Genomic DNA, 25,765 nt, shown 5'->3' with positions numbered 1-25,765 from the left:
CAGTGCATTCAGTTATAAATGGCTGTTGCCCTTCTGATGGTAAATCTGGCACTGAGCCGAAGTTATCCAGCGTCAGTGGCAGATGTTTCTTCCTTTCGTAGGGTTGCCACGTAGATCATTGCCATCAGGCGATCATATGTTTCGGGTCTTGGGCTTGTTGTTATTTTAAGTATCTGAACATGACAACAACTTCCACAACACATGACATTGTCATCTTGGGATCTTGATTACATGGAGTAAGGTGGTAGCCCCACTTGCGTCCTAGTTTTCTTTCTAGCTGCAATCGTATGGTCTTGGATTTAGAATGCAAACCGAGGTCTGCAACACGTTGATGTCTGTGGAGAAGTGTGGCTCAATGGTTAGAGCGGCAGACCCTGATGCCGAGGTCTGGCCCGGGACCAGGGTTCAATTCCCGCCTCGGCGTGTCTTGGGCTCATAATTCCTCGGACCTGATTTCTCGCCTTGGTGCCTATTCTAATCATGGGTCCCACGCTGAAACTATAGCTTGCTTAATCTCCACAATGGCCCCAACAGTGCTGGGATGTCTGGCTTCACCCTGGGGATGCCCAGGCGTGGACATTTCACAGGGAAAAGCCAGGAAGGGTTCCCTAGCGGTATGAGTACAGTGCCGGGAAACCCTGAAATGGGGTAGCTGTGCGCTATATAAGTGCAAACACACACACACATGGGAGAGCCCTGGAAGGTAGTCCATCACTTGCAGCTTGTGGTAGGGTGTTTTCATGCTGATTTTGCAATATAAACCATTAATGAATTATTAACTTTAGTCAAAGATCTTATTCTGTGGCACTCTGATCTGGAACTTGCCTGTTTTTTTAAAGATGTTGTCTTAATGGCCCAAAGTGACAATAAAGTCATGGTGAGTAGAGTTCAGTCAAGCTGCCACTGTGTGGGCCTTTAGCCTATACAGAAACATTAGCCATGCATGCATACCCCTCACTCCTGAATAAGAGCGAGGCCGCCATTCTAACCGCTCACTCTGTAACTCTTGCTCCTTCATCACCACCATTTATTTCCACTGATTCACTGCACATCACAAAGGCAAAGAAGCAGGTATCGGGCCCACCTGTCACCCAGTGTTCATGAAAAGTTGCGTTTTCATGAACGTTGCTACATTAACTAATGTGCCTTTTGAATGTTTTATGATGGTGAGCTTTCCACTGTACATGCCATGCTCAATATAATCCTAAGCTTATGACGGCACACAAGGTGCATTCTGCCACTGGCATACTGGATATAATAATAGGCATTCACATTCAAGCTGCTTTGTATCACCCGCAAAGCGATACATGGAACAGGACCGCTCTTCATCAGGAATGAAATCACCAAATGTATTTAACAAAGGAACCTCCACTCTAGGTTGGCACCGCACTTCAAAATCCCACCATACACGGAAAAAACGTAATTGGCACATCCTTTTTAGGTCTCGCGTGGGTTGCAGGGTAGAGCCCTGCTCCGTCTCCGCGAGAGATTTTGTAGGAGAGGATTTTCAGAAAAGGGCTTTAAGCCCCGACTCTCATTTCCAATGGCTGGCGTCACCGTTTATGTTAAACGGTGGCCTGCCATTGTAAATTAAGTGTATGGGTTGCCTCCCTTTGGTTTTCTGTGCCGGACCACCTGGACTGGCTTGCCTGCTTTGCATCTGTCGTAAAGCACTTTCTTATATTTATGGGGCCATGTGTTTCTAACACATGGCCCCATAAAGACAAGAGATCGGCTGCAGCCCGGTCCTCCTTCACTTTCAGGACCGTGCTTGTTAAGTCTTGTAGCGCTGCCTTAGGTCTTTGCACACATGGTTTACATGCTACATTATGCTACCTCCTGCGGTCGAGATATACACGTTTCCATTTTGTTGCAGAAATTTGAGTGCATTTCTATATTTATTTTAAAGCGTAGTTACAATCTTGCTGCTTTAAGACGTTCGAGCAGGACCCGGCAGCTTTGCTTGTAATTCCTTCCCTATTATGTGAGAAGGCCAGTCCCATCTCCTTGTTCCTGGCACCCGCAACTGCTTGTGCAATGTTTCCACAGCAGCCATCCAGGATCTTGCTTTCTGCGGGTGAGCTCCCCCACATGCAAATGGAAACAACAAAATGCAAGGTTAGTGTTCGAATCATGGTTCATTAGTCTTTCTCGGCATCGTTACCACCTAAACAATGTTATGTGAAATAATTAGGCTCACGCTGGTATTACATTTATCTGTGCAAAACGTTGCAGTTGAGATCCTTATCTCCTTTCTTGTACCTCAGCAAGATGTTTTCTCGTCCTCTTTGCCCGTTTCTCCTCTGTTTGCCTCTGTTTCTCTGGCCTGTCCTGCTCATGATTCTCTCATTTCAATTCTATTTCACGCATTTTTTTTATTATTGTTGTCTGCTAATTGACTTTTTTCTCTGCCTTTTTGACCGTCTTTCACGTTCTATATCTTGTCCTTGTCTGTCTCCGTCTCTCGCTCTCACTCTGCTGCTCGCCTCTTTCTTTTTGACCGTCTTTCTCGTTCTATATCTTTCCCTTGTCTGTCTCTGTCTCTGTCTCTCACTCTGCTGCTCGCCTCTTTCTTTTTGACCGTCTTTCTCGTTCTATATCTTTCCCTTGTCTGTCTCTGTCTCTCGCTCTCACTCTGCTGCTCGCCTCTTTCTTTGTGACCGTCTTTCTCGTTCTATATCTTTCCCTTGTCTGTCTCCGTCTCTCGCTCTCACTCTGCTGCTCGCCTCTTTCTTTGTGACCGTCTTTCTCGTTCTATATCTTTCCCTTGTCTGTCTCTGTCTCTCGCTCTCACTCTGCTGCTCGCCTCTTTCTTTGTGACCGTCTTTCTCGTTCTATGTCTTTCCCTTGTCTGTCTCCGTCTCTCGCTCTCACTCTGCTGCTCGCCTCTTTCTTTGTGCATCGCCTTTCTCCCCCCACACCCCCCTCATAAAGTTGGTATTGAAAATAGATTTGTAGACCAGCCAGCAGGCTTTTAGTCACACCCTTTGGTTTATGGTGCAATTGAACTGGAAATTGTTGTTTTTTGTGTTTTAGACGAATGTATGACTTTACAACGCATTCCGTTGTAACGCATGCCTTTACCACTCATGCATTACAACGCGAATGCCATCACCACGCATATCCTTTACCACGAAAATGCCTTTAACACGCATACTTTTACAACGATTTTCGTTGTTAAATTATGCATGTTAATGGCATTTTCTTGTTAAAGGATATCGCACTAAAAATCTACCCTTTAAATTTACCACTGCACGACACCACCCCCTCATTCCCCCTTACCTCTCCTCTCCTCGATATTCCTTGGTGCGATCTACATCGTTAAGAGGAAGTGCCCTCCGTTTCCTCTAGCGACGTGGATTGCCTCCACATCTCTCTTTAAATGACGGAATCAGGTGCGGTTTTTTTATATTTTATTTTTTATATTTTATTTTGGGGGGTGCCCCCCCAAGCCCTCTTTTTTTAATCCCACGCTTTTTTTGTGGGGGGTGGACTCCCCCAACCCCACTTTTTTTCTTTTAACTTTAGCACACATGCCTTTACTACGAATTTCGTAGTAAAGGTATGCGTGGTAAAGGCTTTTCGTTGTAACCACGCATGCGTTGTAATGCATGCGTGGGTATGGTTATGCGTGGAAACGGCCGCGTTGTAGTGGCCGTTTCCCGTTTTAGACGTTATCTGCCACGAAACAGCAATACTAAGGGGGGCAAGGCTGGTGACAGGGTTAGAGTTTAACATAATCATGCACCAACGGCCTGCTCTCGTTTAAAAAGAGAACTGATGTATATTATGCAAACGAGCTGAGAGTGGGCAGACCTTCACTGCAGTGTTCGCGTTTAGACATTTGGAAATCGTTTGAATTCACTAACTTCAAGAACCATGCAGTTAAATTAAAAACAATACAATAGCTTTAGAAATGTCTCAGAGAGTGGATGCAACACCTGAACTGGGAGAGACGCCACAGCCGACCGTAACCCCATCCACAGGAATGACGAAGGCAGCAGAACACAAAGGGACCCAGACATCAGCAAACACAACAAACGGGGTGACGTCAGTGAGACAAAGAGGAGCTTGGTGATGGGCGATTCATTTACATAAAAAGCTCATGGTATTTCACAGATGTCTACTGCAGTTGACACCACCCGCAGCTGCAGCCGTTACTGTGAATGGTAGCGCCAGCATTACCTACTACCGACCTTACTCACAAAAGGGGGACATTTTGGACTATTGTAGGGCACCTCAACTTGTAGAGATGGCCTGTACACCCTTGCATGTGCAGCATGGCCAAACACTTAAATGGTCCCAAAGGCGAGACCTATTGGCTATGCCAATGCTTGTTTTTGTTAGGCACAGGGAGATTAAGTGATTTGGCCAGAATCACAGGATAATGAGCGTCGTTGCCGAGACTCGAACGCGGTTCCCCAGCTTCGAGTTCGACAGCTCTAACCGCAAGGCTACACCCTCTTTTGTGCGCCCCTCCCTGTTCTTTCAAATGGTATGTATTTTTATGTTTTTTCATGGTTGCCACATTTGATTTTTTTCTTTGACGGCTGATGCTTGTTTACATTTTTACTCATAATCTAATGCCTAGAGGGAAGAGCGCGAAGTGAAAAGGAAGAGGAGCAGCTTAATCCAGAGCACCTCATGTATTGCCCGCGCAAACCCGATGAGCTGATAGAGTAGTGGTCCGCGTGCGTTTGAGGGGACCCATTTATTTACGGGGCTAAAGAAGATTATACCATGGCAGACTGTGGCCCTCCTGTGCTCTCCAAGAGGTACCGCTACATGTCTCTCTGTGCCCACTCCAGGTCCCTGGCGCCCTCTTCCCTCACTTCACACACATGGGAGGGTGTGGCACTGACGCGCTCACTCTAAACGGACTCCTTGCCTCCAGCTTCACCTGGTATATACTTATTCGACAAACTGGGTCAGAAACAATGTCGCACATTTAAACAAAGAAGGCAGATTTCAGCCTGAAAGTACTTTACTCTGAACACAACAGGTTTAAAGGGCAATAACCAAGAATCCACCCCCTCCTGGTGATATACCAATCAAAAACGAACACAAGCTCTGCTCAAACCACGGAACCACAAGATAACCTTTTATTCTTCTTCAAACAGAGGTGGCACTGCGGCGGCGGCGCTTTCACGGCCTCCCACGTTTATCTGGGACAATTTGATTTACATTTCAAAGGGAACCAGCGCTGAAATACAAACGCGGCCCCACGGCTGCGAAAGTGACACTACTGGGCTAACAAGTGGGAGGGGTGGGGGGAGTGCGAGAGAACACACAGCGATTCCCTTGCGGGAGAGAGCAAACGTATGTTGCCAAAGCTCGCTCCCGCAAGGGAATCGCCAGACGTGCACGCATTGCCATTGAAAGCAATGCAATGCGTGCACGTTTTTGGCGGAAAAGCCGAAGCGATTTCTATAGGTCTTTTTCCTGTGCAGCGCATGCGCGCTGCGTAGATGAGACCTAAAAATACAAATTCATGTCTGCCCTGCCTGATGACGTTTGTGTATCTTTACCAAACTCGGAGTCAGGGCAGCTTTAGGGCGTCTTCTCTGTTTCCGTACTGGACACGCGGAGCTCCCTCATCGCTGCGTCATGGCATCGACGCTCTTTAGGTCTGGCTTGAGTGCCACATTGTGTGCTCAACAAGAGTTTTCAGGACTACTGCTGAGCGAGAGGCTTCGCTTTTGCCAATGTTGATTGCTTTGAGGACAGCCGTGATTGGGCCGGATTTGGCTGCTTCCGCTGAAAGAGTGCCTGTATTCAACTTCTTGCCTCATGGAATATCTATTCTCAATACAGTTGGATGTGGAGGCAGACCGATGACGTCTTTAGATGCCTGGTGTGTTTATTATATCAAGTTTACAATAAAGGCAGAAGGCCTGGCATATTTATAGTGAACATCGTATGTTACAGAGGGAAGGCACCAGCGGTTGGATTGTTTAAGGGCAGTAAATCTTTAAAAGGGGTACCTTACTTTGAAGTTCACAGAGTACCCGTAGGCCACAGTTCTGGGGCCTGTCAGCCTATCTGACAGACGGGTCCTTGAACAGGTTATATTCTTTTTTGTAATTTTATAACTGAATGCCGGTAGTTGCCTTGTGTGAAACCTTCTGCAGAACGGCGGCACTGTGGGCCTGAGCTGCTCATAGATTGTTTCGCAGGTTAAGTTATGTCTGATACCATAGGTCTGATCTGTTTATTATGAAAAGTTGAGACAAAGCCAGGAGGCCTGGCTGGTTTATTGTGGACATCATTCGGTAGAGTGCACAGGCATTTAATGGCGTCTGTTTCTTGCAGCTCGCAGACCTGTTCCGTTGCGTGAAATGACCCCCCTTTGTAGTAGACACGTTGGTTGGTGCTGGTCAGCCCCTTCCACAAACCATGGGGGGGGGGGCAGAAGATTTCATTGGTGATGGTCCTTGCTATGCCTTTTTGAGGGAGGTAGTGTTTTTGTTTATGTTTGCCCTCTGCAGTACTATAGATATTTGTCATTTCTAAGTGTCTGCCGGACGGTTGCCAGTTTGTGTAACACTCTGGAAGCAGTCCTTGGTGATAAGCCACGGGGAAGGCTTTAGACTTCATGCTTCATGGGGAAAGTTATGTCTGACTCTGCGAGGTTGATCTGTTGAGCATGAAAGGATGGTTCACTTGCCTATTGATACTGACATAGGCTTTTATGGGTTGAATATTGTGAGAGAGGCATATTGTCAAATGTACCTCACTGATTCCTTTGGTAGGCACGTGTGTTGGTGTTGCGTCCCCCTTCGCCCTGGGGGAGAATGTTTGCGCTGTAATATTTCTTGCGGGAACATCTGCAGAAGCCAGACGGGCTTAGTTGTCTGCTTGGGTCTTGTACTCAAGAACATTAATTAATAACAATCCTTCACTAAAGAAAACCTAGTTAAAAGACACTCATGGTTGGGTGAAAACCGAAAAAGCTCTGAAATTCATGAATGATGGTCTGTCACCTATGCAGCCATTCAGGCCGTGTACACCAGGCCTGCTATCACAGCCCCCTGGCTGAGCCCGGTGACGGCTGCTTGTTCACGCCCTGTCGCGCCTTGGGTTGAGCTTAATTTGTTGGCCGCCAAATGTCATGCAGGTTCATTAAAGAGTCCCAGAGAGATTGTGGCTTTAAACCTTTATTGTCCCCTTTTATCTCTTTCAGATAGCGAAACCTTGTATATAAAAGTCCCTCGAGTTTTGTGTGGTTTCATCAAACCATGCACAATTTCTTATCAAATGAATCCTGCTTTTGCACTCTCTTCACCCCCCTCCCCCTTGAAATCGTCCCCACCTTTGATGGAACTGCAGACATGAATACCTCCAGATCTGCTAGACATGCTATTCCTCTGCCAAATTTCACACACATCCATCGAGCTGTGCCACTTATTAATAAATACAATCTGGAACAGATTGGTCACACCACCAAATTTATTAGCAAATGAATGGTTATTGCCCCCCCCCCCTCCAACCCTTTTGCTGGATCTGCACGAATTGAAAAAAATACCAAGAGTCAAATTATGCCAAAGTTATATGCAAATCAAATGGGGTTTCTGCTGGCAAGATAAGCAAGTGTTAACCCTTTCGATCCCACATGACACTTTAAAAAATTAGTGAACGGATTTACACCAGTCCAGCAAAAGCACACTTTAAGTAAATGTAAGAAACTGGCTCTATGTATACTGCACCAAAATGAGATATAGTGTGTTTAGAGTCCAAGTGTCCCCAGAGCTAGGCAGAGGTTAAAGTTAGATAGAGCCTTACTCTTCACTTGTGGTAGTGTGGTCGAGCAGTAAGGCAGAATCAGAGGACAGTGTTAAGCATCTGATGTACACACTCAGTCAGCAAATTAATTCACACACTCAAGAACTGAACTCTAGGCCAATTGTTTTTGTATAAAAATATTCTTTTAGGTATTTTATTTCTAGAACCTAGCAAGCCTGGCATAGGTAAGCAATAAATACTTTGCAGTAATAAATGCTGAATGTTGTACAGTTGTATTGCATTTGTAAATGTACTTTGTTTTGACTCACATTATTGTTTCAGGGAAATGCAATCACTTGTTAATACAGTACATAGACTTGAATGGGATTTTCAGTAAAATACAGGTAAATTACTTTTGGATTACTTTTCTTTCTCAGTGCTGTATGCCTGGATGCAGCATTGGGTCATTTCCTGTAAATAGGTGAGTAAAAGCGTTTTGGTTAAATCGAACAATTGTAAAAGCATTTATTTAGTTTTTAAAACTCCACACTTAGAAACATTTTCAGGAAAAAGTGTCAATGTTATCCCATGGAGGAAATACAGATTATTGGTTCTCAGGTAAGTTTTCGACTGCGGGAGTTAAGGTTCTGGGGTTAGACTCAGGGGTCCCCCAGGGACAGTGATGCACTGTAGTTGCACCCTCGGCGGCACTAGTGTGGCCGGCTGCATAGTGTTGAGGCCCAATGTTCCTATGGTGGATAGGGGTCTACGGTTTGTGGCTGCTGGCAAGCAGGCCACGGGCTTGTGGGAGCAAAGCTCTGGGACTTTAGCCCAGGGCAAATGGAGAAAGAAGTAGGCACAAAAAGTGCGCCCTCAGCGGCACTTGGGCGGTCAGGTGCAGAGTGCTGTTTCGACGTCAGGCACCCTAATGTTTTCTATAGAGAATATCCGGTTTGAAGAAACACTGCAGGCTCGGGGACGAGGATCTTCCAGCTGCGACCACCACTTCGAGGGGTAAGTAAGGATGTCTTGGGTTGGATAGGCACCGTTGGTTTGGGCACACAAGGCCGTGGGGAGTCAGGTGCAGGGGTGCCTTTTAGGGTCGGATTTTCTTACCCGCTCTGGTCGCGGTAGAGTGGATCCTCTGGATTGAGGCTGCAGGGGTCATCTGAAGGCTTGAGGCAGGTCAGGAGTCACCGGATCTTGGGTAAGGATCGCCGGGGTGACATACTTGTGATGTTTCTCCACTCAAGCTCGGGCCGGGTTCGGCAGGTTCAGAGTGGGCTGGATTTGCGGTTACCGTACCGGAGCCAGAAGCTGCAGTTTAAACAAGTCCAGTGTTCACAGGAGATTCAGTATTTGAAGTGAAGGCAGGCAGGTCCTCCGGGGTTTTTGAGGTTGCTGGCTGCAGGACACACCAGGATTTCGCAGGAGCAGGTTCGAGGGGAGACAGGCCTGTAGGGTTGGGACCAAGTCAGTGGGCGTCATCCGCTTGTTAGCTCTGCACGGCTCTTCAGTCCTTCTTCTTATCTTCTTTTCGTGTTGTTACTGGATCTGAGGAAGCAAGGTTCACGGTGCCCCCTAAATACTAGATTTAGGGGTGTTACAGGTAGGTAAAGGGCAGGGACCAATGGGTCCCTTCTCTGGGGTGGGTACACCCCAAATTCTGCCACTCACCAGTGGGAGGGGGCAGGAGCCTGTCCCTGGTTGGCTGGGTCCCCCATCCTCAAGATGGCGGGGACTCAAGGTTGTGCTTCACCTCGCCTCCGCCACCTGAGGTGGTGGAGTTGGCAGAGGTGGGCACACCTCTCTTCCTCACTTGTTTTTCCCGCCGGTTCTCCTGCCCAAAGTGGGGGGAGAACCAGTGGGGACAAGTTGCTGAAAGCAGCAAATGGTCTGGAGAGGCTCACAAAGGCAGCATGCTTCTCCTTCGTGAACCCTGCCCATCCTGGGGGGGAGGCTTGGCACCTCGTCCCAGGATGTGCATTATTTCAGGCCCCCGAGAGAAGCAGTCAGGTCACTAGACGTTGGTCGAGTTTTAGGGGACATCTCTAAGATGTTGTGCATTTTACATTAAATCCCGCACTGGCATCAGTGTGGGTTTTAGTGCTGAGAAGTTTGATACCAAACTTCCCAGTTTTTAGTGTAGCCATTATGGTGCTGTGGAGTTCGTAATGACAAACTCCCAGCACCATATACTCTTAATGACAACACTGCACTTACAATGCCCAAGAATGGACTTGAGCACTGTAGGGGCACAGGGCTCATGCCCTTGTGCCCTCACCACTTGCATAGTGCACCCAGCTGGAGGGGTGGCTGACCTAGGCCAGGGCAGTGCTTTGTAGTCATGGCACACAGGGATGTGTGTCATGTCGACTTTTCACTTTGTTTTGCACCAAAACACGCTGCCTGCAAAGCCAGTGTGTGAGTGTAGTGGTACAGGACCTCTAAGGGTGGCACAATAGGCGCTGCAGCCCTTAGAGCCCTTCTCTGATCAAAGTGCCCTGGGTACCTGTGGTATCAGTTACAAGGGGCTGACATGTGACCAGAGATGCCAATTGGGTATGTTTTGGGGAAAGAACACAGACCCTGGGAACCTGATTGGCAGGGACCCAGGGCACACCAAGTAAAAGTGCATCTGTAGTCTGGCAAAAAGTGGGGGGGGGGGGGGTGTTACTGCAACAGAAACCCACTTTTCTACAGTAAAATCCTACTTTCATACTAATATTTGTGTAAAATAATTCAGTGGTGTTGGCTCAAAGTGTAAGCAACATTTTCTTTATGGGCTAAAATTGGGACAATGCACTTTAAAAAATGTATTTATGGGCACTCTTTCGTCCCTTTCACTGGAACCGTATTCTGCCATGTTTTTCTTGGATATTTTGGCGAGTTTTTAGGTCAAGCCTGACCCAGCGAGCATGCGCTGCTCTGCGAAACTTATTGTAGACGAGTAGCGAATAGAAACCCCGTCCACTCTCCGCCCATGTTTGCCATTGGCTTGTGTCATTGTCCTAAATGCTGGCTTCTGATTAATCAGTAGGCTTGTTAGTCTCTCCTTAGTAACGCCTCCTCTTTATTTGTTACCCCCCACGGCGACTGGCCCCTTTACTTCAATTGTGAGCACTATTTTCTTTTTTAATGAGGTTCTCCTACTGCCTTCTCTACTCCCCCCTCCCTCCTGTTGTCTGTGCCATCTCCCCCCGCCCGCCCATTGTCTGTGCCTTCTCCCCTCCCCCGCCCTCCCTCCCATTGTCCGTGATGACTACCGTTTGCAATGCCATAGGTGCAAATGCTTGCCTTCCCTCATTGCTGTGACCCAGAGACCAAGTGAGGGTGTGTCCGAATAGCTATTAGCGAATTCGATATTAGCGAAATCGCAAATGACCGCGTCGCTCCGGGAACGTGCAGATGACATCACCAACCAGGAAATACTGCAGCCCCACCCTCATTGCCTCGACAGAGGAGCAAACAGGAGCTGTGAGTGAAGACTGTCTGTGCAGAGTGAAGCCACACCTTATCATGGAGAAGGAAGTACCATCCAGCGCTGAGTCAGCACGCAAGCGCAAGCGCAAGTTCTCTGACAGGGAGCTGGAGCACCTGATAGAGGGAGTCAGCAGCAAGCACGATCGCCTTTTCGGTAAGCTGTCCCTCAAAGTGCCTGAGCAAGAGAAGCGGCGCATATGGCTGCACATCCGGGAGAGGGTGAATGCAGTTGGTGTAACGCCCGCAGCATCGACGACCTCAAGAAAAGGTGGTACGACCTGCGGAAGCGTGCCAAGGAGAGGATTGCGGAGAGGCTCCGGGAGGCGAGCAGGACCGGAGGCGGCCCTTCAATGGTCCAAGCCAACACTGCCCTGGAGGAGCTGGTGGAAGGGACGATCGAGCGTGAAGCCGTCGTGGGAGTGACCCAGATGGACACGTCTGGCGCAGCCACAAGTGCCCAAGGTAAGATGCATGCCTGTGCCCATACCCAGCATAGCGTAAATCCATTCCCATGCCCCCAGCAGGACCTGAGTGTGTATGCAGCTTTGGGCCACACAGCTTTACTCTTAACACTAGTGCATCATGGGAGTTGTAGTCTAGTCAGCCCAGTGTGCATGTACAGGCGTAAATACAATTACGGATCACCACATCAGTTGAACATGGATATAGACTGTTCATTTAGTGGATCACAGAGGGACATGTATGTGTACAACACTACGGATGTGTAACTATCCCACTAACCATGCACTGTTTCACACACAGATGCATCTCCTGGGGAATCGGACGACAGCGGCCAGCTGATCATATCCGAGACACCGGTGGATTCCGACATGGAGACAGCGCAGGATGCGCATCCATCACCTCCACCTGCCACCCCACCACCACCAGCACCAGCACCACCAGCACCAGCACCAGCCACACCAGCACCTGCACCATCCACACCAGCTGCAGCAACAACAGCCACTAAAGCGCCGAGGCGAAGGTCCCAAGTAGTGCCCTTGCAGGTGATGGAAACACCCTCCACACAATTGGGACAAAGTCTGCGCACCATCACACCGCCTGCTGCACCACCTGGACGCGCCAGACTCCAACAGCGGTACAGGGCTCGGCCAAGTTCTGTCTCCTCAGGCGACCTTGATCTCCCACACACTTCTGCCATCGAGGAGAGGATGCTACGTGTACAGCGCCTGCAGGGACGACACATGGCAACAATTAGCTCAAATATCATGCGCCTTGCTCGGGAAATGCGTGCCATGACTGCGGCGGTTAGGGACATGACCACTGTGGTGGCAGAGGGCAATGGGCACCTCAGGGAGGACATCCATGAGCTCACCCGTGCCATGAGGGAGGGCCATGAGTGCGAGAGGAGGAGGCACCGTCAGCAATTGTTGCCGTCCGCGGCCTCTACAAAGGCTATCACACGTCTCAGAAACAGCACCGCAGTGTTGGCACGCCGCTCTGTGTCCTTGCAGGTGGACCTTGGGCACTTTTGCGGGGATGTAGCAAAGGCACTAGGGCAGATGACCGCTGCTGTCGAACACCTACAGAGCGGCACATTCAGTGCTGGTGCATTGGGAGGGGAAGATGGCAGTGAGGCTGCCTCGAGTGTCAGCAGTGTGTCAGTGGCAGAGGCCAGCACCAGGCGCCGCAGTTCGCGGGCCTCCACGGGGACAGGCCGTGGTGAGGCGTCGGAGACACCTGAGCGGAGGCTTGGTGTACGTGGCAAGCGCCACTAGACAGAATTACAGGCCTACCTGACCGTGGTGGGGCAACCATGGTCCTCCCCTTCCTGAGTCTGCACAGCCGTGACTTTAACGCACATTTGTTTTAACTTTTTTCATGTGGAGCATTATTTCCATTGCTTGTTTTGTTGCACATACCGCAGTGCTACTGTGCATTAAACAGTTGCACCCCCAACAAATTAGTTATGTATCATTCTCACCTGATTCAGAAATGATGTTGCATGATGTATGTCCGCCTCCTATGGCCCTCTGCTGTGTTAGGGACGTGTGCCTGTCGGTGTTGGGCGGGTGGTTGGTCATCCCGGTGGTCCTCATTCCTGTCCACCTCTATGGGTATCCCCCTTCTGGTCGCAATGTTGTGCAGCATTGCACATACAGCAATAATCCGGCAGCAGGTTTCAGGTTTGTATAGCATGGCGCCGCCAGTCTTATGTAGGATTCGAAAGCGACTCTTCAGAATCCCAAATGTCCTCTCAATTACATTCCTAGTGCTTATGTGTGCTGCGTTGTTGCGTTGTTCCTGTGGGGTTGCTGGATTGATGTATGGGGTGAGTATAAATTCACGCAGGGCGTAAGCACTGTCACCTAGAAGATAGAAGCAAAGACTTAGCAATGGTAAGTTCATACATGTGTGGTGTTCATGTTGGGAAGCGGAATTTGTACGTACCAAGCAGGAGTCCCTCTCCAAATTCTCCGTTGAGTAGACGCCTGTGGAGTCCACTGTGGCGGAATATGTAGGAGTCGTGTATGCTCCCTGGAAATTGTGCCACTAGGTCCGTTATGATGTGATTGGCATCGCACACAACCTGCACGTTGATTGAGTGGTATGACTTGCGGTTACGGAATATGTACTCATTTGCTGCCGGTGGACATATGGCGATATGCGTACAGTCGATGCATCCAATTACATGGGGGAATTGTGCCACCTGGTAGAATGCCTGTTTGTTGCGTTCCAACTGCTGTGGGGTTGTGGGGAAGCTGATGTGGATGTGTAGCATTGTCAGCATGGCATCTAGGAATTTCTTGAAGAAGCGTGAGAGTGCGCTTTGCGATACGCCTCCGGCTACCGCAATTACCCCCTGGAAACTTCCTGAGGCCAGTAGGTGCAGGCTGCATAGGACCTGGACGTGCGCAGGGATTGCATTGGTCCGGTGTGTCTGGTGCTGCAGTAATGGTTCCAGGTCTGCAATGAGGCGCATGATCATGGCACGATTGAGTCGATACTTCTCGTACACCTCGTCCTCATTCTGGCCGAGCAAGGTGATGCGCAGTCTGAAAACTCTCTCCTGGACCCTTCTCCTGCGCTGTCCTGCCGCATTGATACGCATCCTCCTTGCAAGCACGTAGAGGGCTGCCATTTTGTGGTAGCCAACAGGGTCTCCTTGGCCACATTTAAGGGTTTGGTGATTACCACAATCAGTTGCACCTGTAGAAACATTTTTTTTTATTCACATGTTTTTTTTTTTAACTTTACCTCCAGGTTCTGATTCCCCTTATTTAGCTCATGCAAAATAGCGATTTTTGGGATTTTCGGTATTTGCGACTGTTGTTGCATTGGGTAGCGATTCGTTATTAGCCATTGGCACTTGCCGGGAGCTATTAGTGATTTCGGTGATTGCTAATTCGCTATTTAGCGATTCGGTATTATTGCATGTTGGTTATTTGCGATTCGGTATTTTACCGGATTTCATTTGGCGAATCGTTATTTGCTCACAGTTTGGGTTGATGCATTGGGATTCGTTTTTTTTTACTCGCTAACGGGTGTTTTTAGTGATTCGGTATTTTACCGACTGGATTTTGGCTTGATGCATGTGCCAGTTGGTGTTTTATTTATGTTTTAAAAAACAAAACAGAAATAAAAGGCATTGCCATTTACATTGCCAATAGCTCAAACTCGCGTAAATGGTTTTTTTTTTTTGTAGTGTCTCCTTATCAAGTCCTTGTGGCGAGAAGGATGTTATGGTTATTTGGTTAACCAGTCTAGTTGTTCTGTCCCTCCGAATAGCTCATGCAGACAGAAAATAATAGGCTCAAATAAGGAAATGTGATGCATTAAAAATCTGTGCAAAATCTATGCAAGTTCCTCAGTGTTTGGAGTGGGATGGAACCTAAGTCTTTTAATAGTTGGAAGTCGGCATGTTCAAGCTCGTTCAATAAAAGTGTCAACTCCAAGCGCTGCAGTTCTACTGGATACTGTCAAGCGGGACAGGGACAACTCCATAGAGGATTTTGAGCAAATTATCGGCTCCCCCTGACGGTGGTCCAGACTTTCGTAGTATTCTGCCCGCTTCCACGAATAATTTACCGACCTGTGCTAGGTATTTTGGAGTGTCAGATGTATATACGAGTTGTAGTGCTCCCTCGCATGATCTGATCTCGTGTTGCATAAGGATAGGCCTCAGATACCTCGGTCTCTTTTGTGATAAGCTTGCACAGCAGCATACGATGTGGGCAGCTGATTCAGAGTGGTAATTGCACAGCCTATATTGTTCCTGTGTCACTGCACACTTGTTCCAATGTGCCCTGTACTCCCTATTGGGTATAGTCAGTAGCCTAGATGATAAAATGTTCGTAAATGCATGCTTTCCAATTGCTGCTCTTAAATATGGTTGGCAAAGACAGGTTTTGTGGGATGTTACAAGCTCCTCCGCACCTCTAATGCTCCTTGTCTTGATTAGATCCGGATCCCTCAAGGTCTTCTTAGCTTGTAGCTTTACTTTGCGTTTTAGTTGTGCTTTGCTAATTTGGAGAGCCGTCAGGGATGTTAGATCCAGATTTAATGTTGAAGCGGCTAGTTCCAAGAACTTCGCCCAGGCACTTGACTTGTCCGAGAACATTGCCATAAGGGCACCCCGCAAGGAATCCGGATCTGCCCTGCTCATCTGGAAGTGATAGTTAATTATATATTTTTTGCATGCTACATCCATGCTTGCGAGATTGAATTCCAGGCGTATTAAAGTGTGCTGTATGTGCTTTGGCATGCAGAATACCTTTTTGTATGATGATGCGTGGATTCGCATTCCAGGGTAGGTGAGGTGGCAGTAGCTTAGTGTTGGTACGAGGTGACGCCAATTACTCTTCGTATTCCCTGTGCCGAGTGGCTGTGTAACATATGGTTGAGACGAGTTAGAGCATACATGGTCTTTGCTGCTTTGGCTCCTAAAGCCTTTGGCTGCTGCGTGCGTTTCCCTGAGTCCATAAGCCAAACTCCAAGGTAATTATACTTGGAGTCTGTGCCGACCTTTAGTGGTCCAAGTTTCCATTTGAGTTCCTGTTTTAAAGGACATCGGCCAAAAATCAGGACTTTTGTTTTTCCCGCATTTGCATGGCGGGCATTGCGATTATTATACTCATGTAATATGTCCAGGGCCCTCCTCATTGCTATTTGTGTCTGATCCATCAAGGCCAAGTCATCCGCATAATGTATTATTGGGAATATTTTCCATCCTAATGATGGTGGAAAGGTTTTACCTTTTAGTAGCTCTTCCCCTAGATCCGCTGCGTACAGGTCGAATAAGGTTGGGGTGAGTATGCACCCCTGCTTTAAACCTCTGTTAGTGGAAATCTGTCTGGTGACGAGTGATTGATCCTCACCCATGTATCCATGTATACGGCTGCCATTGCTGCAAGCATTTGTTTTGGAATGCCCCATCCTGCCAGTTTTTTCCACAGGATGTTACAGTCAATGCCCTCAAAGGCCGCACTGTATTCGACAAAGCAGGCATATAATGGAGAGTTTCTTTCACGCGCCTTTGAGCCCAGGTAGGCGAGAGTGATGATGTTGTCGAGAGTTGATGCGTTGGGCCTGAATCCTGTCTGATAGGGTGGTATGATTTTATTGTCAGTAATCCATTGCTCTAGTTCTTTTAGGAGAATTTTTGCAAAGAATTTGCCATCTAAGTCGAGGAGGGCAATTAACCTGTAGTTTTCTGGCAATGTTGGATCTCCCTTTTTATGTATTGGGTAGAGGATCGCGCCTTTCCATGCTTCTGGTACGGCGGACGTGGCAAGGCATTTGTTGAACGAGTTGAGCATTACTTGGGCCCAGAACGTTCTGTTGTCTTTGAAGATGATCCCCGGTATGCCGTTCGGTCCTAGTTGCTGTTATGGTGCTGTCCTCCTTGCCTTCTAAAAAGGATCTTCAGATACTCTACATGAAAAGTCTTTGATTTGTCCGAGTCTAAGTATAGGTTCTCCATGTGCTGCTCCCTTTTGGTTTCTGACGTTCTCTTTGCTACATGACGTAGTCGCTAGATTGTTTACATATGTTCAGAATTCTTTGGCTATGCTGGGAGTAAGCAAAGAGAAGAAGTGTTTCCACTGTTCCTGAGTTTCTTGATGTTTTTGGCTCTACACAATCTTTTTGTGTTGTTTTTTTCTGGCCGTATATATACATATATATATAAATATACATCCTGCCCTGCATTAGGGAGCTTTCCTCCAGGTGCAGGAGGATCCCTTTGTAGGACAAGTTTGTGACTCACAGAGTATTAACTTTTGCAATAAGTACATTTCACACTCAACTAAATGTGAGTTTTTTCGACACAATCCTCTGTCTATTTTACTCTCAGCTATGGGGGGGAGGGTTATAAGTAATTTCCTCATGAAGTCCCTTTTAACCACGTTTGACCTCTTGCAGGAGCCGCAGCTTGGAGAAGCACTGGCCTTTACCTCTACCCAAAGCAGAAAGCATCCATCGAATTCCCACCATCAGCCATCGGGAAACAGCTGAAGGTAAGACACTGCTTGTCATCATAAGAGCTGCCATTGGCTGCTATCTCAACCGTGGGGTGTGAAAGGCCTGTAGTGTCCCTACTAGGTTAGGCAATGCCCCTGAACATCGAATCTAGAAGATAAAAGCACAGAAATATTGGGGAAAAAATACTGAATCCAAAATACCAGAATGTAAGTAGAGATGTTCTATACCTAAATCCACATATAGACAGACAGACAGACAGACAGACGCCTTTGCAAGATATATATTTGAGGTACGTAGAAGTGGAGTTAGGAATAATAATTGTAAACTTCCCTATATGGACTGACCTTTCGAAATGTTGCCCCTGAATTTTCTGCCCATGATATTCTTGTATATTGAAGTTATTAGCCTTAATATTTATTAGTACAATCCTAGGTTGGAATAAACCAGTGAGCAGTACACCAAACTGATATGAGGATACCCCTCTGATAGAAGAGTCTTGGATTCACATGACTACGTGAAGCACAGTGGAGTTACCATAATCTGTGTGCGGTCTGATGACCCATACTCATGGCTGTTCATGTGAAATAGAAACTTCCCCGTTCACACACCATGACTTATTCTCCTCACCAAATATGTGCACCCCAGCCACTCTGCCTTAATATATCTGTGATCCATTGGTCCATGTGTGATTGCTACCCAATGGCAAAATGTCTTCATATGTTGTGTTATGACAATTTGTACAGCGCACAGCTACTCAGAAGAGTGTCCCGGCACTAAAGACTTACAACACCAGCTCAAAACCTAATCTGATAGTGTGAACAGCCAAGTTTTCGGATTATTTTTGAAAACAGAGAGCTCACTGGTTAGGCGTAGGTTTCGCAGGAGTTTGTTCAAGTTGAGGGGCCCCAAATAGGAAAAAGAACTGCTGCCCATTCTAAGTCAATGGATCTGGGGGACTTTTACCAGATAGGCAGAGGAAGAATGCAAAGTGCGTGCCGGAATGTATTGATGAATCCTCTCTCTTAGGTATCCTTCTCCTGAATCATGCAAGGTCTTATGCACTAGGACCATGGCCTTAAATTGTATCCTCCTTTTCACGGGCAGCTAGTGAAGGGCCTTCAGATGAGCGGACATGTGGGACCAAGGGGGTAGTTTCAGTAGAAGTCTGGCCGCCGAGTTTTGCACCACCTGAAGTCTGCTCAGAAGGCTTTTTGGGAGGCCAAGATAAAGGGTGTTCCCATAATCCAGTCTTGTGGTGATCAGAGCCTGGATGCCGACTCAGACAGGAGAGGTAGGAATCTTTTCTGCATCCGTAGTTTGCCGAAACAGGAACTGATCAACACTTGTATTCGAGGTTGGAACTAAAGAGTACTGTCAAATTTGATACCCAGATTCCTTACAGAACTTTGTAAGGGACCTGGCTGTGGCACAGCCTTAGGCCAGCAAGATCTCTAAAGGTTAGGGGAAGCAGCCTCAATAATCATAATCTCAGTCTTGTCTGGTTTTCATTTCAGTTGGTACCGGGCCAACCACTGAGATATAGTAGAGAGGCAGAATGTGATGAGCTCCCCATCTAGCGCCTCTCCCCTACCCCAGGAGAAGAGAAGCTGAGTACCGTCAGTATATGAGACTACCTTTGTGCCCATCGACTCTGCCAATGTCGCCAAAGGTGTGAGGTAGAAATTGAACAGTGTGGGGTTCAGTGCTGATTGATGGGGTATACCCAGCATCAGAGTTCTGACTTGAGATTAAATAGGAGGCAGCCAACTTCTTGGCTTTGGTTGCCCAGAAAAGAGGAAAGCCAATTCAGGGCAGTGTTTCTGATCCCTATTGCCTGACGGCGTTCGGGTAGTTTTAGATGGGGAACCTTGTCAAAGGCCACGGATATGTCCAACATGATCAGGATGATCTTGCCTTCCTCATCGAGGGTGCTTCTGACATGCTCCACTACTTCCAAAAGCACTGTCTCTGTACTGAAGTGTGGTCGGAAGCATGATTGACTGGAATTTAATAGTTTCTTTTCCTCCACGAATTGAGACAGCTGGCGATTAACTGCTTTTTCCAGTATTTTTGGGAAGTCGGAGAGGAGGGAGATGGGTTTATAACTTGCCGGCTGTTTCGAGGCAGCCGTGGGTTTCTTCAACAGAGGAAGCACTTGTGCCCTTTTCCAGTGTGCAGGGACCATGTCAGTTGACAGCGAGGTGTTTAATATAGTATTCAATATTGGATTGATAGTCTGGGCGGCCTTAATCAACAAGTTAATGGGGCAAGGATTAGATGGAGAGCCCGACTTCAGGCTTTTAATAGCTGTTAGTGTCATCTCAGGGGATAATGGTTCGAAACTGGCTAGAGTGGAACTTCCCGTGGGAGAAATGGACGTATCCAGGAGATCAGAAAGATTCGGGTCGGACTGTACATTGTTGAGAATGTCGGCCTTAATGGTAGCAATCTTTTCGTAAAAGACTAATTCTAGCTCCTTCCACCACTCAGCTGTCCGTTGACAGTCGCCTGATATGACCTCGGGTCTAAGAAAGGATTTGACGATTTTAAAAATCTCATTAGTCCTATCACCCACCTCCTCGAACTTTGTTTTGAAGAAGGCCTTCTTAGCAAGAAACGCCTTAACTTGAGTGTTTACTGCTAGCTTATAGGTTGCTGTATCCTCTAGCTTAAAATTACATCTCCATACCCTTTCCAGGTGTTTACACTGTTTTTTACATGATCTAAGGTCATCATTGAACCACGGGCCATCTGTTTGGTCCTTGCCAAAGGTCGCCTCGTAATAGGGGCTAACTCATTGATGTTTCCTAAAATCCAGCCATCCAGGGATGCGGCATCCTCTTCAAGAGAGCCAAGCAAAGCTGTGGTGTTTGTTATCAAGTCTTGGATCAGGACACTTTGCTGTAATTTGTGGTAGACTCAGTAGGGGGCCTGGGTATTTTCCTTGGGAGGCGGCCTGACAAGTGTACATGACCACATGATTGAGATAAGGTGCTGGTTAGACCATGCAAGAGGGGATGTATGCAGCACTTCCAAATACACATAATACCTGGTCTAATGTATGCCCTGCTTGGTGAGTCGACCCAAAAACATGTTGCTTGAGTGAGAAGGTTCTCATAGTATCTAAGAGTGCCCAAGCCTCCGCCTCTGAGGAGTTGTCCAAATGGACATTAAAATCTTCCAGGGCAATGAAATGAGCATACCTCGTGGCCCAAGTGGCTAAGGCGTTGCCTAGTGAGTTCAAGCATGGGATAGCCTGGCTGGGGGGGCAATAGATGAGGGCCTCTGCCAGAGACTGATGGGGAGTTAGGGACAGTCAGAACCCTAATGCCTCTTCCTTCTCAGGACCATCAAGTGGAAAGGATGTACATTTGTATTCCTTTTTGTAAACTAATGCTATCTCGCCACTCTGTCTGTTTCACGGTCCTTCCTCAGGACTCTCTTATTCACAGGGATTGCTGTGGCTAACGTAGGATTGGCTGTATCTGAGAGCCAGGTTTCTGTGAGGAATGAGGCATCTAATTTCCCATCGTTTCGTATGACAAAGACCTGAAGTTCATGTTTCTGGAGAGACCTCACCTTTATTAAAGCTGACGAGAACTGTTTTGATGTTGTGCTGGACTTACCAGTTGGGGGGGGAGGCTATGTTGTTTTCTGACATATTAGGGGTCAATGCACAGTCAGGACAAGCATACTTTTCATTTAACTTAAAAGGAGGCGCTGGTAGATTCAGGGACACTGACAGGCGCAGGAGGGCTTGCTTTTGGCACTCACGCTGCGCGCGTCTGCTCCATGGCTCTATTTATCAGCATGTGGGTCAGACGACTAGAGTGCGCACTAACCAAAATGGCGCCTCTATAATGTCCAGTCCCAGAAGAGGAATGCAGAAAATTCCCCTCCACTTCCCATGAGAAGGGATGCAAACTCCCTGTAAATTAAAAAGGTGCCTGACTGTTTAAAATGATAAAATGCTCCACTGAGAACATAAAGTGCAACAACAAATTCATACATTTTTAGCAGGAGTGGTACCAAAAGCCTCACTGCACCTACAGCACTGTTTATCAGCATGTGGGCTGGACAACTGGCGTGCACACTGACTCATAGAGTCCCTATTGAAAAAATAATGCAATCCATTGACAAAAATTAAAGCCATGCCACTTTCCACATTCTGACTGCAACTGTCTCATCTCATAGGTGCAGATTGGATGCCAATCAGATGACCTAAGTGATAAAGACATACTCTTTCGCCCGCCGGTAGTCATCAGGCTCTACGAGGTTAAGAGCGAGAAGATGACCATCTCCAACCTGTGGGGCGGCCTCATCTACATCCTGGTGCCAGACCGATGCCAGCTTGGACCTTTATCAGTCACCATTAAAGGAGCAGTGCGAGCACCCTTCTACAAGCATGGTGTGTATTGTGCTCATAACTTGGGTAGAACACAGGGCATAGACACTGTTACTATGATCACCTAATGAAGCAATTTGTGGGCTGATTACTTAATGTTTGCTACAAGGAGGAACTGATTCATGTAGGTTGGTTTTGAGGGGTGAGATTGTGGGTTTAGGGAGACTTGTCAAAATGGCATTTCCACTGTCTATTTGTGAGAGCTCCAAAGATATGAAGTCCTCTGCAGGGATGAAGTGTTTCCTTTTTTGTAGGCTATGTGGTTGGCATTTGTGTGGTTATGGTAAATTATTGATATGATCAATGGATTTCATGGAGCTGTGAACTGAAAATACTGGAGATCTGGCTGCTGATACCATATTCAATGGGCTTCTTAAAGCGACTAATACATTTTGTACAGGCGGGTGGGGATTTCAGTGTTGAAGGAGAATGAATCATCATAGAGTTCAGTCTCAGAGAGAAGGATGATGTCTAATTGATAATCTGTTGAGGAAGACTTTCCGGCTGCTTACGTTTGAGGGATTATAATCTCTTAGTTGAAGCTGAGTCTCATCATCATATCAGTGAAATGCAATATTCGCATTGTGAGTCATTGCTGGCGAGGTCTCCATCCAAGAGCTACATCGATGCAGGGGAGAGACGATCCTGGTGCTACACAATAGTTTAAGCTGTACGTTAATAACTCAAAGGAGTCAAGCTTAAGGAGTTGTGTTCTAGCAGACCGGAGCATCTGCAACTAATCGAGGGCTGATCCTCCTAGTCCTCTTCTTGGCAAGAAGATGTTCATCAAGGTTGTGTGGTTAACAGTGTTGAATGCTGCCCGCAGGGATCACCTTCGTCCAGGATTTCGATGATATCCTCAATATGGTATGAAGAGTGTACGATTCCAGGCTGTTTCTGACAGAGTCTGGAATTAATTGTATTCAGGAGCTCACTCCTAGGTCTACATGTAGTGAGTTGCAACATTACCAGTTTGACATCTTGAGTAGAAGGATAATTGTCCAGTAAGATCTCTTCCACTATTTTGAGGTGTGCGGCCCAGCCCAGGTTTTGATCAATAATTCTGGAAGATTCTCTTCTCCATGCCTTCATGGGTTTGGGGCTACATAATCTTATGGAGCTCTTCGATTTTAAGAGGCTAAAAAGAGACGGCCATTAGGTTGCAGATATTTCAAATATAGGTGTCTGATATTTCCAATCCAGAGGTCGGCAAAGGCTTTGGTTTGAATATTTGTGCATCGCCTTGATTTCTATTATAAATAATTCTGCTAGTTTCTCTGTCTTCACTTTCAGTCTTTGAATCTTAGGTTGTTTGATAGGTTGGAGCAGAGCCTAATGGTTTGGAATAGGAGTCCAGGCCTGATATTTGCTTCTTTGATCTTGTTTCTGATGACAAAGGCATTTATCACCTTGAGAACTTCATGCCCTATCAAGATTTTACAGAGATGCTCTGTCACAAGCGTGGCAGACGTCCTGTCAGCCGTAGTGCGTAATAGCCTATCACATTGTTAAATGACAAACAGGATATCCGTCACTTTTTGACGGAGTATCCCGTCTGCCAAAATCCCTATTTATTTACGGGACAGAATTATGAGTTTGGTTTTATTTAATGCTTCCAATCTTTATCAGATGTGTTAAATACCCCGACATTCCTTAAATCTCAGCAGGTCAAACCTGCCGAAATTTAACAGGAGACATGTGTACAGTATTGACTCTACCATGGGGATTTTGGTGTGTTAAAGACCAAATTCTGCATGTTATTCCCCAAAAACTTGTAATTGATGCTTTTTATTGCACCCAAAAAATAACGAACTCTATGGTATTGTTATTTACCTGGTGTGATAAATAGCACCTGTTCTTGTGATCGGGCCCTTAGTGTCAATACATAATTAGGAATGCATGGATACTTCGAAATGGGTGTTTTTTTAGATTTTGTTTATGCATAGATGTTCACTATTTCTTTAACATAACATGCGTATTTGTAAATCAGACGTTCACCCAGAAGGCTATCTGGACACTGAATAACATATGATCATTGTTACCCAACAGTACAAATTTTATCAACCTCAGAAAGATGAAAGGCTGAGTGGACCCACCGGGATTTGAACCTGTGCCCACGAGGTCAAACACAGGCCCCTACGGTAGACGCATTAGTCCACCAAGCCACCAGACCATGCGGATGATTTTCCCTGACTGAAAATTTACACAAAAGCCAGTCTGGCATTCAGGGGCAGGTGTGGGACATCGGCTTTGACACAGTTGTTTTTGCTTATGTTCAGAGGTTTAGTTCATAGGGTATATAGAGAGCAACTCACATCTTTACCTTGATGCTGGCTAGCTCTGGTGTTCTGATTGAACAACAAGTACATAAACATCATCTTTGATTCTGCTGCAGGAGAAACAACTGAGTCTGCCTGGCTGGACACTGTCCGGCACTATCCTGCCCCTTGGGCAGAGTTTGCCACTGAGAACATCATCCTCACCGTCCCTGCGGAGAACGCCCTAACAGTGGAGAAGCCCAGCGCCCTGATGTCCACGTGGGACCGCATGATGGAAGCGATTGCTGAGCTGGCCGCCATACCTTTACCCTTCTTGAGGCCAGAGAGAATTGTGGCAGATGTCCAAATATCAGCAGGTAAGTACTACACCCAGGTACTTCCCTCCTGCACATTGCCAGCTCCAGTTCTGTCACACGTGGCACCAGTGGTAGGACGAGTGCATGCCAAACACCCTGGCCAGATTAGAGTTCACCCTGACTATTTGAGTGTCCACAATGTACTTGCTACTTGCAATCACAGCACATTCCAGGGTCTGAAGGTTGCTTTGTAATCAATGATTAGAAAGATGGCATCAGAAGATTCATCAGATTTAGATCTAAATATAAAATGAAATAACATTGCTACAGCCCAAAAGATCAAGCTTTACTTCACACTCTGTGGGGCAGGGAGAGTCACTATTTTGAGGTTATCAAGAATATCTTCAATTATCTCCAAGTATAAAATGGTTCTCCACCCACAAATACAGATTCCAGTAATATATATGCCTATCATGGCCAAGCCTTTGAGGCTACAAAGAGTCAGTACTTGGCTGGGAGCAACACTTTGAAATCTATTCCCACAGACTGCATCGGAGGCTTGGTTGTCATGCTATTAGATGGAGACCTTCTGTTGTTTAAGTCTCACGAAGCTTTTCTCCATCCTTTCTATTTACAGCCCTGTCTGCCCTAAGCCAAGCCTTTGATCCAATCTCACAGCTCATCCACTACTTCCAGGTAGATCAGCAGGTCTGAGAGTCAGATCCGCTCTTCTTTTCAATTCAATTCAATTTCAGCTTTATTTCGACTTATTTTGTCATAAAAGCAGCATACATAGGTTAAAACATAATACATAATCCAAAATTCCAGGCAATAATGATGGGGGTCAATCACATTCAATTCTATCACAGCTATGCTAAAAACATATAAATTAGTTAAAAAGCCAGATAATATATAAAAAGTTATTATAATACAATTTACAAAGGGGGAAGGAGTAAAATTCATAATGTCAAACCAACCAAGAACATTAGCTAACCAGCCTTTAAGTATTATAATTTATATCCTTTCTTATTCCTTATAAGATATACATTAAATAGGAATCTACTTAGACCAAAGACTATTAGTTGTGAAGTATTTGCTTTGAATGTACGTTCTGCCTCTTTGAAAAACCTAAACCCCAG

The 25,765-nt window shown here is 46.6% G+C and overlaps 1 protein-coding gene across 1 annotated transcript in view; it reads left to right on the top strand.

Annotated features, from left to right (window-relative positions):
• LOC146808488 (TRPM8 channel-associated factor homolog) overlaps window positions 1-25,765 on the top strand; it is a 259,198-nt gene that overhangs the window by 187,908 nt on the left and 45,525 nt on the right. The window contains exons 4-6 of the mRNA XM_085623578.1: window positions 17,587-17,681; window positions 21,841-22,054; window positions 24,447-24,686. Coding sequence (XP_085479704.1) covers window positions 17,587-17,681; window positions 21,841-22,054; window positions 24,447-24,686 — 549 coding nt within the window. The remainder of the gene's footprint in view (window positions 1-17,586; window positions 17,682-21,840; window positions 22,055-24,446; window positions 24,687-25,765) is intronic.

This window comes from Triturus cristatus, chromosome 8, assembly GCF_964204655.1.
Source record: "Triturus cristatus chromosome 8, aTriCri1.1, whole genome shotgun sequence".
Taxonomy (NCBI): domain Eukaryota; kingdom Metazoa; phylum Chordata; class Amphibia; order Caudata; family Salamandridae; genus Triturus; species Triturus cristatus.
The sequence above is the reverse complement of the archived record's forward strand: the minus strand, read 5'-3'. Positions and strand labels throughout refer to the sequence as shown.